The sequence below is a fragment of the Carassius gibelio genome, chromosome A15 (assembly GCF_023724105.1).
Source record: "Carassius gibelio isolate Cgi1373 ecotype wild population from Czech Republic chromosome A15, carGib1.2-hapl.c, whole genome shotgun sequence".
Taxonomy (NCBI): domain Eukaryota; kingdom Metazoa; phylum Chordata; class Actinopteri; order Cypriniformes; family Cyprinidae; genus Carassius; species Carassius gibelio.
Genome location: NC_068385.1, coordinates 24585768 through 24602731, shown reverse-complemented (window position 1 = coordinate 24602731; position 16964 = coordinate 24585768). Strand labels below are relative to the sequence as shown.

General features: G+C 37.7%; 1 protein-coding gene across 1 annotated transcript in view; it reads right to left on the bottom strand.

Moving 5' to 3' along the window:
• Positions 1-16964, bottom strand: part of LOC128028762 (1,4-alpha-glucan-branching enzyme-like) — a 133310-nt gene that overhangs the window by 93832 nt on the left and 22514 nt on the right. The window contains exon 4 of the mRNA XM_052616081.1: positions 725-850. Within this exon, the coding sequence (XP_052472041.1) occupies positions 725-850 (126 nt within the window). The remainder of the gene's footprint in view (positions 1-724; positions 851-16964) is intronic.

Below are 16964 nucleotides of genomic sequence, written 5' to 3'. Positions count from 1 at the left end.
CTCTAAGTAGAAAGCAATGAAATGGCTCATGTTGTATTGATAAAGCCGTTTCATCTTCCTGTTTTCAGAAACAGTTTGCCTTGCTTGGAAACTTCAATTAATAAGGAACATACAGTACACACACATGCCCTAACTAGAGCACTTGATGAAAGTGTATTAAAAAAATATTAAAAAAAAAAAATAAAATCATCTCACTTTTTCCTCTTAGCTTCCCATTTGCAGAATTCTGCATGTGCATAGGCGTCGAAAATTTCAGAAAAAAATACGATAAATAATAATAATAAATGCATGCTGAAACTCGGAAAACCAAGAAAATAATTAAAAAGCCAGAATTGCAAGATGTAATCTTAAAGTTCTGAAAAAAAGTCAGCATTTTGAGATTTAAAGTTACGATGCAAATAAAAAAAAAGTTATAATTCTGTGATATAAACTTGGAATTCTGAAGTAAAAAGTTCTGATTAAGTACAAAGTTATAACTGCGGGACTTGAACTTGCAATTCTTTGAAAAAGAAAAAAAAGTGAGATAAAAAGTCACAGTTACCCTTTGTTTTTATATTTTATAATAAACTTCCGTAATATTCTCAAATACTTGGCCATCCAAATTAAAAATGCATTACATGACACAGTTATACTTAAATACAAGGGTTGAATTAAGGACCCATTATAGTTCACTAAAAAATAAAAGGTTGTGGCACACCAATGCTGGGGGGATATAATCACTTACAATGTAAGGTTGAGGAGGGTCCCAGTGTACCCAATCATAGATGACGGACTTCTCATGCCTGTTCACATACTTTGCCCAAGGTGAGATTCGGTACAGCCGCTCTCCTGTTCTGGTGTGAACAACCACCTGGGAAGAGAGACAAATGAGGGATGTAACGGCAAGGGCACAGAGAGAGGGTCGGGACGTGGGCACAAGCAAAGGGCACTGGGTAATGCAGGTAAGAGAAAATGTGTTTACAGCTGCCAGAGAGCAGGGATAAAGGGCCAATCTCATGCAGAAAGGTCACTCTGTACAAGCAAAGAGGACGTTTAAGTTCAGTCTGACCGCTGGAGGTGAAAGAGGTTTTATACGGAAAAAAATATGACTTTTGCATTTATTGCACCAGGTTTCTAGAAAAACTATCTGTTACAAAAATGCAGCTTCTGAATTGTTCGTGAGTGTATATTTATATGTATTTTTAGAGAGAAAACTGCATGTTTCTCAATTTTATAACCAATTTGATTCAAGCACCGAGTGTGGCAATTGACATGTAGTGATTCTGGGAACAAAAAAAAAAATCTTTACTTATATGTTTAGCTTTGTTCTTGCTTTACAGGCATATACATCCAAACCTGTATGATTTTCCAGCAAACACAAAATTAGACGTTTAGCAGAATGTCTAGGCTGCTCTTTTCCATACAATGAAAGTGAATGGGGACTAGGGCTGTTGAGCTCCCAAAATGATAAAAAAGCACCATAAAAATATCATAATGTTCTTTTAAGATGCTTTTCGGAGCTGTGGTCAATGTATGTTTTAATATATGGAAATGAGAAGCCTACATTCAGTTAAATAAATCTACTTCTGTTTCACAGAAGAATAACAGTGACACGGGTTTATACATATAAATAACAGATGTTTTTAGTTTGTTTGATGTTTGTTTAGTTAATTAAGTGATTTGTAACCATGTCCAGAAAAACATCATTAAGCTACACAATGCAAAATATAAGCCTGCAACAGCCAAAAAAAAAAAAAAAAGTTCACAATTGAGAAATTGTCAATTAAGGATTATGATAAAAAAATAAAAAAATAAAAAAAATCCCAATTTGGAGTAAGACTTTATGAGATAAACTTGCATTTGTGAGATAATGTGATTCTGAAGAAGACAAAAAAAAAAAAGTCTTAAAAAAGAATTATGAGAGGTAACTCGAAATTTTGAGAAAAGAAAATTCTGAGGAATGTATGTTTTAATGTATGAAAATAAGCTGCTTGGAAATAAGCTGCTAAATAACTTAATATTTATTTATATAATATAATATATTTTTTTTATTTATAAAAAAAAAATGATACTGTTTTGGAATGACATGAGAATGAGTGAATTATAACAGAATTTGTATTTTTTGCTATAGTGATTAGTTACCAGGGCCGGGTTTCCCGATAACGATGTATCTTAGCTCTTAAGAGCGTTTTCTACGTGCAAACTTACGAACGCTCGCAGCAATTCCACGAGCGTTTCCCAAAAATGCACTTAACATGAACGCGCGAGAACGCGCTCTACGTGCTACTTACGAGTCGCTGTCCATTCGCGAAGTGCTGAAATTTAACCTTATATGGAATCGTATTCTGAACGTTTAACCTAATAATTGTCATCTGTTTTGGATTACCAATAAAGACAATCAAGTCTTTATAAAGCACCTACATACAGGCGGAGACACTGACAAAATGGCTGAACAAAAAACAAACAAGAAAAGATACCTTTCAAAAGGATGAAATTAATGTCCTCTTAGAGGAGATAGAGAAAAACAAAGATGTGATTTTAACCAGATTTAAAGGACACCATAATAATAAAGAAAAACAAAACATCTGGGAGGACATTGCTACCAAACTAACTGCAACCAGGGGTGTTCAAAGGTCAGGGAAGGAGGTCCGCAAGAAGTGGCAGGATTTTGCAAGCCTGGCAACAAGGAAGAGGGCACTGCAGAGGACTGCAATTAAAAAAAACAGGTGGTGGGACCCTAACTCAACCTGAGCCTGAGCCTGAACCTGAGTCAGGTCCTTCATGCTCAGAGGAACCATTAGTTTCATCTGCCATCTCCGAGCACCTACCATCTCCTAGTCCTCCAAAAAACCCTCCCAGGCCACAGCCTCCATCTTCAGTGGTCCAGACTGCAGCCACAACAACTCAGCAGTTTGAGAATGTCTGTAGCTGTAGTCAGGACCTAGTGCAGCTGGAGAGAGAGAAACTAGATGTCTTGAAAGACATTAGGCAATGCCTTCAAGAAGCCAATGAGAGAGACAACAACTTCCAACAGCAGCTCATTGAGCTCAAGAAGGCCCAACTGGCCTTAGAAGAGAGGAGGCTTGCACTAGAGGAGATGAGTTTTGCAAGGCCCTCAATTTCTGTGCCAATTATCTTGCCAGAAGACACAGGTAATGTGATTTATTGTTTCAGTAACTTGTGCAATGTGAAATGTTTTCTATATGTAGTTATGACTCATCTCACTGTACAATGTATTTTGCAGGTTGTGGGGAACTGAATAACCCAAATTAATAAAACTATGCAATGTTTTTTATTAATAAAGCTATATGCAGTGTTTTTGATGTCCATGTGTTTGTTGAACCATGCACACGAGGCCTAAGACCATATGAAATAATATAATAATTGTTATGAGTTCTTCCAAATGTTTCTGAAGTAAATGGCTAATGGTTGATGATTATTTTCAGACATAAGCATTTAAGTTTCAATATTATCACCCTTACTTAACAGGGAGGAAGATGAAGAGGTGGAGGAGGAGGATGTGGAGGACGAAGATGGCATGGGACCACATGGCCAACCAAGAAATGCCCAATACATGGCTGGTTTTCGTGCAGGTCAGCAAGTCATTGACAGATTTTTTTGAATTCATTCCTATTTTGCCCAGTCTTTGAAACAAATTTCCCACATTACTTCTTTTATGATTTTTTTTGTTCATTCATTTAATTTAGATGTGTTTTTTATCTTGTTTTCCCCTTTTTTTATTTCATTTATAAATTAATGTAAACACAAAAACGAGTACAATAAAGTGTACAATAAAGTACAATCAAAATATTATTATATTACTCGCGTTGCAGTGTGTTAAATCTAGATAAAAGTGTAATCTGCCGGTTGTCCTGCAGGTGTCCTCATAAATCTGTCTTCTTACGATGCACTTGGGGATGTACGATTACTCCAGAGCACTCGTAGATCTACGAAGATTTTCAAGTGCTACTTAAGCTACGATGCTTTTGGGAAACAGACCGTAATATTAAGATCAATCGTACGATCGTTTTTACGATCAACTTAGGCTTACGATGCTTTTGGGAAACGCAGCCCTGGTCAAGAAATTATTATTACGCTACACTGTTTTTTTCCTCATGGAGAAGAAGATTTCTAGAGCTGTCTAAAATAAAGCTATTAGCCAGCACAAAAGCACTGATCAGAAACAGAAAGGGTCATTTAATAATTTGTGTACTATCGGCCTTGTTATTTATAACTGAAGCAAAACTGTACATTCGCAGATATTAAAAACTCATCATGTGTCTCAGATTAGACTACAGAAGTTATGCTTTCTAAATGGCATTAGAAGGCAATGTGTGAATTTAATGTCAGTGTGTGTGTTTTTTTCATTGATCTTCACAGAAACTGGATCTATAGACGCCAGAACTGAAAAAGCATTGTAATTTCCAGCATAACATCACAACACATTACATAACATTACATAACTCTAACCCTAAAAATTGTAGTAATACTAGACAGCCCTGAGAAATTGTAATTCCATTATACTAAATATTATATATACCCTGTAGAGAGAATAAAATTTATTAAAACAATTTTAAGAGTTATCTAATCTGATCATATATTATACTGAACTGTATAAAATAAACAAAATATTTAATAATATTACATGACCCTAATGCTTTAATTTTTAATTTCATTGTTCTACATATTAGGGTTGGGCCGACAGACGATGCCATTGTCCATTGCCAGTGGTTGATAGACATCACAATGTTACACTGGCATCACTGTTGAAAATCATTTGAAATTTGTGTCAGCATTTCATAAATAGAACGAGGAGTCAGTTTACTGTCAGGGATTTGTGGTGTCATGCTGCGCCGCATCCAGTGTAGACAGCATCTCTGATTATAATGAGTTCTGTTGACTGATATGTATATAATAAATCTCCGTTATAGATCAGTATACAGATAGAGATAGTATTTTGTCATGCTGCGCTGCTCACTTCTGGAGTAGAAACAGTGTTAGGAATCGTTAGTTGTTTAACCCTTATATGGATTCACACTTTGGGCACTCCTCCCCCAATAATTAGACTTTTCTGATCCTGACACAAAATGGCCAGCTAACATTAATTGACTCATTGTATCAGCAGCACATGTGAAAGTGTGAGCAAGTACTAGGTAAAATCACTATCATATGCCGCGTTTCCACCGAAATTACCCGGAACATTTGTACCAGGAACTTTTTTTCCCAGGAACTTTTTTCCCCCCAGACCTGTTGCTTTCTGCGTTTCCACCGCGGTGTAAAGTACCGGGTAGATTAGGCAAATAGACTGGTGACGTAGGTCTGCGCGCGTTTCTCAATACGAAGTACCGCTGATTAAAAAAAAAAAAAAAAAAAAAGTACGCTGATTTTGGAAGTGCATCCTAGGTAGTTGGTTCAGACTTTGTGCATTCCTCTCGGGAGTGTGATGTCCGCGACTATGCAAGTCCGGTAAATCTATAAACAGCAGCGTACTTGATAACTTCAGTCTGCTCGTCCTGGCTACTGCAATTTTCCTTACTGTATATTTACAATAAAACGAAATATGATATCAAATACCACTGCCTCCTTTCTTTTTCATTTAAGCATAATAACAACTGCAGAAATGTACTTAGTTCAGGAAAATGTGTATATGCAGCCATTACAATGAAACGAAATATTATATAAATTCGCCTTTTTTATTTTCATTTTAACATATAGATAAATTGAATACAGACCAAAGAAAACCTGTTAGATTTACCCCGCAGCTGAATTATGTTATGTTTAACCACTAAAGACACATCAGAGCCAGCGGCACATATCAGAAGGTCTATCCCAGGAGAGGCTGCTCTCTGTGGATACATGAGGACTGAGCTCCCGCTGATCGAGTGGAGATCACCGTCTCTGAGATCGGCGAAACACATTTTTAAATAGGCGCTGTCTTTATAAATAAACCATAGATTTGAGTTTTAAACAACTACATTCTCGCCTGAAATACTTTTAAAATTACATTTCATGACACAATAACAGTAATATTTGAAAATTATCCGAATAAATGGTGGTTGAACTCAACCAATGCTGCGTGAACTCAGATCGCTTTGGCTACTGCAATTTTCCCCTCAGTATATTTACAATAAAACGAAATAGGATATAAAATACCACTGCCTCCTTTCATTTTCATTTAAACATAATAACAGCTGCAGAAATGTACTTAGTTCAGGGATAAGTGTAACGTTATATACAGCCATTACAATGAAAGAAATATTATATAGACTTGCCTTTTTATTTTCATTTTAACATATAGATAAATTGAATACAGACCAAAGAAAACCTGTTAGATTTACCCCGCAGCTGAATTATATTTTATGTTTAACCACTAAAGAGACATCAGAGCCAGCGGCACATATCAGAAGGTCTATCCCAGGAGAGGCTGCTCTCTGTGGATACATGAGGACTGAGCTCCCGCTAATCGAGTGGAGCTCACAGTCTACGAGATCGGCGAAACACATTTTTAAATAGGCGCTGTCTTTATAAATAAACAACAGATTTGAATTTCAAACAACTACATTCTCGCCTGAAATACTTTTAAAATTACATTTCATGATACAATAACAGTAATATTTTGAAAATGTTGATCCGAATAAATGGTGGTTGAACTCAACCAATGCTACGTGAACTCAACCAATCAGCATGTTTAGCGCCAAAGTCCCGCCCCCGAAAGTTCCGGAACTTTAAAAAAGTACCACCTCGCCAGCAGGGACTTTCTGGGGGGCATTTTTTTACCCGGAACTTTTATTTAGTTCCTGGTTCCTGCGGTGGAAACACACCAAGTACCGGACCAAGTCCCTAGTTCCTGGGTAAAGTTCCTGCGGTGGAAACGCGGCTATACTAATTAGACTGCAAGAACAGACTGATTGCTATAAAATGAGGGAAGAAGCGCTTCCAAACAATAGCCGCGTTTCCAATGTCGGGCCAAAAGCGGGCAGGCTAGTGATTGCCAGTCATGTTTCCACTGTCACTTCCGGGGCTTGATCGTACTTCGTCGGTGCTTCCTCAGGGCCAACTGCCAGGGTTTTTTGGCCCAACAGAAACCTTGGAGCAAAGCGGGCCAGCTGGGGCTAGAGGAGTGGTTATGAACAGTGTTTGGAATAACGGCGTTTAAAAGCACGGCATTAGGTAACGACGTTATTTTTTCAGTAACGCGGTAATCCAACTAATTACTTTTCCCGTCGTTATAATGCCGTTAACGTTACTGAACGTAAAATGTGGTGCGTTATTATGCATTGATTTAATATACTATGCAATCCGAAAGCACCCCTGGCTCACACAGCGAGTGTGAAGGTGGGTTAAAAACGAGATAAGCGATTATGATTGGCTAAGGCAGAGTCATGTGTTTCATGGTAGCCAATCAGAGCCAGTGTTTTTACACACATGCCGGCACACGCGGCTGCGTTACTTGAGTTACTTTCCCTGGTAAAAGGGTTACTTTTATTACAGAGTAATTCAGTTACTAACTCAGTTAATTTTTGGAACAAGTAGTGAGTAACTATAACTAATTACTTTTTTAAAGTAATGTTCCCAACACTGGTTATGAACAATGGTGGAGTTTCTCTGCGTCTGGAGAGCGCCAGCGCGGATCATTTCAGAAAGCTAACAGCTTTACCACCAGCATTAAAAACTTTTTAAATTAAGTTAAGCTCAAAACTCACTTTCAGTCAGCAGCGAGTGTTTGAAATGACTTGATCCGATATGGATTATATTCAGCATACAGGGCAGAAATATTTATAAATGATGCAAAACACTATGCATGCTAGGCATTTACATTACCATAGTAAACATGGTATGACTGCTGGAGAAATCAGACGTCAGCTTCTTATTCTCGATCACAATCGTGGATTAATTTAGTAACACATTTTATCTGTCATAAGTCTCGTCTCGAGAGTTTAGCTCCACGTAGCCTATGTCATCAAAATATAATAATGGTTTTTGTCCGGAAGCTTTTATAAAAATATGTAATAATTATTCTTTCTAAATGTGATGTATATAGGCTATTGTGATTTCAAATAATCAGAAACAGACTCGATAAGCAGGCTATGTTCATAACGCTTTATTTCTGTGCGAGTAATTTTCAATCCTGAACATTAATTCATTATGATCAATGTAGCACTTATTTTAGTAGAACATCAATACTTTTGGATTTAAATATTTAACAAAGCATCCAAACAAACGGACGCTTTTATGGTGTTCGTTTTGTGATCACGGTAGTTCCAGTGACTTATTTTATTTTTGTGTTATCTAAAAACTTGTCATTGTTGGTGAAATGCAGGGGTTTCGTGACGTTGTTTCTGAGAGGCGTGTAAAAGGCCGGTTTTAGTGAAGCGCAGCGGAGCTTCTGGCCCAATGGTGGAAACGCAGCGCTATTTTGACCACTGTGCTACAGGCCCGAGGCTATTAGCCCCTCCTGACCCGTTTTAAGTCCTTGCTCGCACTGGCCCGACAGTGGAAAAGCGGCTATTGTGTTAATGTTAGCAATGGTTTCCTTCAAAGAAGCATGTGCAGCCATCATCACTTTGCATCAAAAATGGCCTCAAATGCAGGGAAACTGCTACAAAGAACATTGCACCAGAAAGAACCATTTACCTGGAGAGAGGTTCGACTGCAGTGAAGAAGTCTTCAGGATATCCAGAGTGTCAAGCAAGAACCAGGACTGTCTCCTCCAGAGGAATTGTGTCTCCAGCAGTGCAAAGTTTGCTCAGGAATGGCAGCAGGTTGGTGTGAGAGCATCTGCATGCACAGTGAGGCCAAGACTTTTGGAAAATGGTCTGGTGTCAACAAGGGCAGCAAAGAAGCGACTTCTGTCCAAGAAAAATGGCAAGAACAGACTGAAATTCTGCAGGAAGTACAAGGATTGGATAGAAGACGCCTGGTGCAAAGTTATTTTCTCTGATGAAGCTCCCTTCCGACTGTTTGGGACATCTGGAAAATCGATTGTTCGGAGAAGAAAAGGAGACCGCTACCAAGAAACCTGTTTTGTGCCAACAGTGAAGCATCCTGAGACCATCCATGTGTGCGGCTGCTTTTAAACCAAGTGAGTGGGATTTCATAATTCTGCCCCAAAACACTGCCATGAATAAAGAATGGTATCAAAACGTCCAGCATTACTTACTTCTTCCAACGATCATTGAGCAATTTGTTGATCCGTGCATTTTCCAGTATGAAGGAGCACCATGTCATTAAGCAAGATTTATAAAGAAGTGGCTTGAAGATCATCATATTGAAATGTTTGATTTGTGGCCAGGCAACTACTCAGATCTCAATCCCATAGAGAACCTGTGATCAGTCCTCAAAAGACAAGTGGACAAGCAGAAGCCCACAAATTGTGATCAACTCTAATAACTAATAAGGCAAGAATGGATCGCCATCAGTCAGGATTTGGCCCAGAACTAATATCCAGCATTCCAGAGCGAAATGCAGAGGTTATGAAGAACAAGAGTCAACACTGTAAATATTGACTGGTCATAATCAATTTTTTTTTTTTTGCCAATAAAAGCCTTTAAAACTCATGATATGCTTATATTTTTTTTTCTTCTGTATACCATAGAAAAGTGGAGAGAAACAAAATCTACAAATACTGAAGCAGCAAACTTTGTGTGTTTGTACTCAGTTCATGGTATCCTTGTAAAATCAAATTGCTTAAACAACATACTAAATGGTATGATTATTCATATATATATATATATATATATATATATATATATATATATTAGGGGTGTAACGATACGCGTATTCGTATTGAACCGTTCGGTACGACGCTTTCGGTTCGGTACGCGGTACGCATTATGTATACCGAACGGTTCGTTGGAGTAATTAATTATATTTGAAAAAAAAAAAAAAAGAGAGAGAGAAATATAATGATATGCGTTCAACAAGGTAGCCCAATAACCCAAACAACTGTAACAGGCAACGCCCCTGACACTCCCGAAGAAGAAAAAAACACCAACTTATATGTTTATGTTAGGCTACTCAGCAGGCGCTCGCTCACTCAGTACGCGCTGAAGGCTCGTTGCAAAATAGCCAATGCGTTTAACAGACTAGAAATGAGAAGATCCTCCAATAACCAACAGGTCTGGTGTTTGGGTGCACTTTGGATTCCCTTTAAGCTATAATGGTGATGGCAAGAGAGTGGTGGATAAAAAAACAACGGTATGTCGCATCTGCAACATGACAGGGTACACCAGCGGGAATACAAAAAAAAAAAAAAAAAAAAAAAAAACACCAGCGGGAATATCTGGGATATATGCGTCAGTACTATCTGGGAAAAGACGAAAAAAAGGAGAAACATGCACGCAGCAAACTATCCCTGCAGCATTTAGACACTATAGCTTACAGGGAATCCAACCCAAACACCAGACCTGTTGGTTATTTTAGGATCTTATATTTCTGGTCTGTTAAATGCATTCGACATTTTGCAACGAGCCTTCAGCGCGTGCTGAGTGAGCGAGCGCCTTAGGGGCCGTTCACATATCGTGCCTAAAAACGCATGGAAAACGCTAAGCGCGTCTTTCTCCTCCTTTCCAAAGCGCTCGGGCAGAAGCGCTCATGAGGCGTCTGTCTTTGCTAAGCAACAATGACGTGCTCTCTCCATGAGACGCGGAAATTTCAGCGAAGGATAAATGGATTTGCAGCTCTAAAAATCGCTTGCAGTAGCTCTGCTACTAAATTTATTTCAAAATTGCAATCCATATACAACTATGATCAGCTGATCCTTCATCTTGGCTGAGCTCTCAACGTTGTTACGGGAAAGGATGAAGCTGATTGTTTGGTTCTTGTCACATGACCCGCGGTGCGCTTGCGGCATTCTGAAAAGTTGAGATGTTTTTACATTTTGCTGTATCTAAAACGTATCGAACCGAACCGAACCGTGACATCAGTGTATCGTATCGAACCGAACCGTGAATTTTGTGAACCGTTACACCCCTAATATATATATATATATATATATATATATATATACATTTTGCTCTAACCTAACAACCACACTCTAAGTTAAGGCACTCAGTTTCCAGCCCACTTTTCAAACAAGAGTGATAAGAGAGCGGTGTGCTCTCGAATAAGGTCTAGCTCACTCAAAGTCACTGTTCTCTTCCTCCCCACTGCCACGCACAGTCACACGATTGTCAGTACAGGAGAGCGGATCGATAACGGACCGTCTCTCACTGCGTGAATGCACCCGCGGGAGCACCATACCGAGTCTCCCTATCTCTTTCTTTCCTGGGCCAAAAAGCAAATGGATCATTTGATGGTCCCCTCCATAAGCTGCCAGCGAGAGGTAATGACAGAGCCATTGGCACCTGCCGGTGACCTACAGAGCAGCGTCCCAGTGGGGCTCAATCATTAGCAGCTTTTCACCTGAGGACATGCGGAATCGCCAAACCACCACACCACGGGGCTGCCAGTTTATATAATTACCCAGAAAAGAGTGCGAGATTGAACAGATGCTGAGCCTGACCGACTGATGAAAATAGCAGACACATGGTGTCAATGAAAGCATGGTGAGGTGGAGGATAAACGGATGATGGCAAAATACTTAGTTCATTTAATGTCTGTCACTTTGCTGTACTTTCATTTCAGGATCCAGTCGCAGGTTTATTGAAAACATTTACTGGCAATTAATATTTCTGAACTCCCCCTGAAACTGTTTTGCTTTTAATGCTTTTAATGTGAGGATGCATTGAATTGTTCAAAAGAGACTGTAAAGAAGACTATATCTATATTGATACAGATATTTTACATTAACTAATCCTGAGGAAAAAATGCACCACAGTTCCAACTAAAATATTAAGCATTATTATTAAAACTGTTTTGTTTTTGTTTTTTAACACAGATAATAATTATAAATGTTTCTTTAGCACCAAATCAGCACTGGAATGATTTCTAAAGAAATGATTTGAATTGTACAAAACATTAAAAACAAAACAGTTATTTTAAAATTGAATCATATTTTATAATCAATAATTTTATAATCATATTTTATGATCAAATAAATGTAACCTTGCAACCATTTACACTGGGTACCTCCTCCTTTTTTAATTTCCAAATAAATAAAACTTAAATAAATAAAACTCACCATATTAAGTTAAAAAAAAAAAAAAAAACCGTCTGTAAAATAAAATATGTATTGTGTCATATTTCCTACCAGCCACCTGGTGCAAAAGTCTATTTTATTTTATTTGTTTGTATTTTACACCTCATTTAATGACTGGCTAATGTTAGTTTTACTAACATGTAGAATTATCTATTATCGGTATTTTCTCTTACCCATAGTATATTACCGTACTTATATTACCACAAATGTCTTGAATTTAGTCAGCAGGCACATAAAACACCCTTTGTAACTACACAAGGTCTCTCCATGATATGAGCCTGCGGCGTGAAGCAGAAGGAATAGGCAAGTCCACTTCCTGCATAATTAAAGTCTGGCCGGACCACTTTTCACCAGGAACATAATCCAGTTGACATTCAACTCATCCGAGTCCAGTCTGAGGGCCCGAACTGGGGCAGGGCCAGAGTCTGCTTATCGTCCAGAGCCTGACCCAGGAAGACAGCAGGAACAAAGCAACCAGAAAAGCAGCCTGTGCCCAGTGAGTGGCATCTACCTGCCATCAGTCAAGCCTCTGCCAGCGTATCACATCACATATAAGACAGCATTGAACAGAAGAGACTGGACTAAACACAAAAATACAGATAGATTCTAAAAAGACAGATTAGAAATTAATCTCGGCCTCACAATTAATTTAATAAAAAAAAAAAATCAAAAGAAAAATCACACATTCAATGAATTTGCAGAGATAAAACTAAAAACTGTCAAGGTGAAAATAACTGCTCTTATATCAAAATAATAAAAAATGCAGATAAGCTGATAGGTCATATTATATTATATATATATATATATATAAAATAAGAAACATATATATAATGGGTAATGTACCGCAGGGTAAGATTAAATTAATTTACATTTAATTTAACAGGTTTAATATGGAGAGGCAATGAAATGTTTTTCCCCTACACTGTACATGATGTTGAGAACAGTTAGCATAAACTCATTAACTTTAAAGTTAGCTAGTTTTAGCTAGAGACTCCTTGCTGAAGCACAAGATGACATTAAGTTTCTGCTTGAACAGATGAAAACTGTATCTTAATGAGAGTATAACAACCAGAAAATTAACGTTTTCGTCTTCATTGGGATTGAATGCTTAGGGACATTTTGCTCTGTCTTGTTTGGGTTTAGAATCAGAATCAGAATCAGAAATCAGAATCAGAAAGAGCTTTATTGCCAAGTATGCTTACGCATACAAGGAATTTGTTTTAGTGACATAAGCTTCCAGTACACAGAGACAACAACACACAGAAAAAAAAAAAAAAAAGATTTACAAATTGGCAAATAAATAAGTGTATAAACAATTGTGCTATAAATGATAATGGAATAGGATTGAGTGAGATGCAGGAATGTTCTAGGATGGAGGGTTAACAAATAAATATAAGGATATTGCACGTTTATAAGCATAAGTAGAGAACATTTAACTGTTCATGAGGGAGATTGCCTGGGGGAAGAAACTGTTCTTGTGCCTTGACGGCCGAGTAGAACTGTTTTAGCAGCTCCTGTGGCAGGTTAAACTTCCTCAGCTGGCGAAGGAAATACAACCTTTGCTGGGCCTTTTTAACAATGGAGTCAATGTGATTGTCCCACTTCAGGTCCTAAGAGATGGTGGTTCCCAGGAATCTGAATGACTCCACTGCAGTCACAGTGCTGTTCATGATGGTGAGTGGGGAATGAAATAAATTCCATTGCCCATCCTCTCAGGATACCTGGAATCAGTGTTATATAGTGGTGGAACGGTTCTCAGAAAAAATATTGAACCGTGCAGTTCTCCACCCATGGTTTGGCACGCACTTGCACAACAGCTCATCCGAAATGCCAAACCCGCATCTCAGAATGCACACAAACAATGAGTTTGTTTTAAAGTCATGCTTGAAAGAAGAAAATGAACACAAAAATTAACCTAGCAGACATAGTCGGCTGAATGTACAGTATCAGTGTACTGAATCTGTGCATTGTCAAAGTGACCGAACTTTTTTAATGTTAATCAAACAAAAAAAGACAAGGAAATTACTCACTGCTCTTGACTGAATAGTTTTGTAACTCTAATAAGGATTCATCTTTAATATATACAGTCAAATATGCAATGCTATTTTACATTTGATTACTTTATTAAACTCTTAATAATTCATGATATTTAAAAAAAAAAAAAAGTTACCTTGAAATTCTAGTTAGTTAAAGTTATCTTGAAATTTTTTGATGGTTATACCATATGACATTTTTAGAGTCATTAAATGTAAACTGTTCTTGAAAACGGTTGAAAGAGATTTATTTATTTATTTATTTTTTAAAAATCATATGCACTCAATATAAACTGCTTTAAATTGGGCCTCTATTCACAAAACAATTTAAAGGAGAGGGCGTACTATCAAAACAATAACAAACTCGTGGTTTGATGATGCTAAGGAGGAGCGTGGAATGATGGGATTTGTTGTCTTCTACCCAACCCCTGACGGCCATCAATCAGACGGAAAGATAAATCATGAATTTAACGCGAGTTCAACGATTTGCGCGAGTAGATTACTGTGACGAGTGGGGCGGGGCCGAGAGGCGTGGGAACGAGGAGTGAGGCCGCCGGTCTCGAGTCCCACGTAGGAGATGGAAGGATATAAAACTGGAGCGACGACCGTGAAGGACGAGAGAGGACCAGGCCTGGGCCATTATTTTATGTTTTTCTTTTTATTTATGTGCACCAGTCGTCCGTGAGGGGCTGGTGTGCTGTTTTGTGTTTATTTGTGATTATTAAAGTTTCATTTTGATTGTGCGCCGGTTCCCGGTTCCCGCCTCCTTCTTGCCGATGATTATGGAGTTTTTAATCATTACAATTACATACAAAGTCAATGCAAAGACATGATCAGACTATGGATCAGACGCGTCCTCGCGCAGGTCTAGAGATGTGATGCCCCTCGTTTGGCATGTATGCCCCATAATACTAATCTTGTTGATCATTTTAATAGCAATCGTTTTCTGTAAAGATACGATTCAAAACAACTGACCTGTCGAGTAAAACACAAGCGCGATCAGCATCTCTTTCTAGTTGAAGTTTGTCGCGAAGCTACTTCCGCATTTGTCCAGGACACTGTTGTCCTGTGGTTTCTACAACAGTAAAGGCGCTAACAAAGGGGAACTATAAATATACAACACTAGCCTAGTGGTTTTTGGATATTTTACTGCAAATATCGTACAAATTGTACCTTTAAGTCTAAAAGTAGCTCATAACTCAACGATTTAGGAGAAAATCTTAAAAAATATTGGGTGTATCAGTCCTATATTTAGGACTCCTAAACTTTTGTTCTAAGTGTATATCACAAAACGTTTTAGTGCAAAAAATTAGCTCCAACATGTGTGAAATGGAGTAGGGAAGAGGACTCCTAAATCGCTAAGACCAAATCTGAACTATCCTAAAATGGCTGTTGCCAGCAATCTACCTCGGAATATAGACATTTAAGAAACATTTAATGATAATGAGCTATTAAAAAGGTATCAGCTTTGATTTGGAGGTTATCCCAACTCCATATTTTTTATTGTAATATATAGCTGTTCTCGCATCCAGTTTGGTTTTCTTTTTATGTTTGCATGTCTTACTATGAGACATGATTATTCTACTCTGCTAATTAAAAGGCTGTTTATATGGATATTACCAAAATTTTATTAGTCTCAGAAAATAAAATAAAATACACATGAAGTGGCGAAATCACTCAGTATGTGATGGACAAATTGTTAACAACTGGTCTGTCTGGTAATATGGTACATCGGGCAGGACATCCATATGCTTGACCTCATATCATCGACCTCAAATATGGCTTATCATCTGAAATATATGTGTAGTAGTAACTTTACATGGCAGCTCAATCTAATGTTGGCCTAGAAAAAAGTGCATAGTTCACGTGTTTGTGCGGAGTATGGAAGCTGAACAGCAGTACGCCTGTGCTACTGCATGACAGATGGAGGCACCGGTGCCATCATTTGCTCTTAAAATACATAATTTTTGGTCATACAGATAAGAGTAAAGCATATGTTGTATCTGTAAAGACTCTACATTTATTCATGTGCACTCAGAATAACAACGAAACATTGCACTTTTGTAAAATAATGAAAGCAAAGAGGATGCGCTTTCTGACTCTAACAGTCGACTAATGCTTAAAATGAATGACTACTACTCGACCAGAAAAATCTTAAGTCGAGGGCAGCCCTAATGCATATTGACTAATTGTTTATGAGAAGCATACATATAAGAGACTGACAATTAGCTGAATATATAGCCTACTTGTTTAATTGGTGACACTTAGCCTGCATTTTAATTTTAAAACCTTTATTTGAATATGGCAACATAATATTGCGCTCAACAATATTTCTAGGAATAAATCTCTGGTGGAGACTATCAGCCAATCACTGTGTAATCATCTATAGCAACAAGGTTGACCCCGCCCTTACTCTTAGCTTAACTTATGTCTATTCTTTATTTAAAAATTTGTCTCAGCAGCTTTGTGAATAGGTTTTAAGAGAAAACTCTTAGCTATAAACTTTTACTGCTATTTAGGAGAACTCTTAGTGGTAAGATAAAATGTTCTATGAATATTTTTACAGAATTTTTGATAACCAAACAGTAGGAAGTCAATGGCTACCGTCAGTTGTTTGGTTACTCACATTCTTCAAAATATCTTATTTTCATACTGGTTCACACACGGTTTGGAAGTGGATGGTGAGTATAATGACAATCTCCATTTTTGGTGAACCATCCCTTTAAGATTAAGGTTCTTATGGGTCCATTTGGCTAAACTGATTAGTTATATTAGTTAAAGGCATAGTTCACATAGTTCAAGAAAAAGAAAAA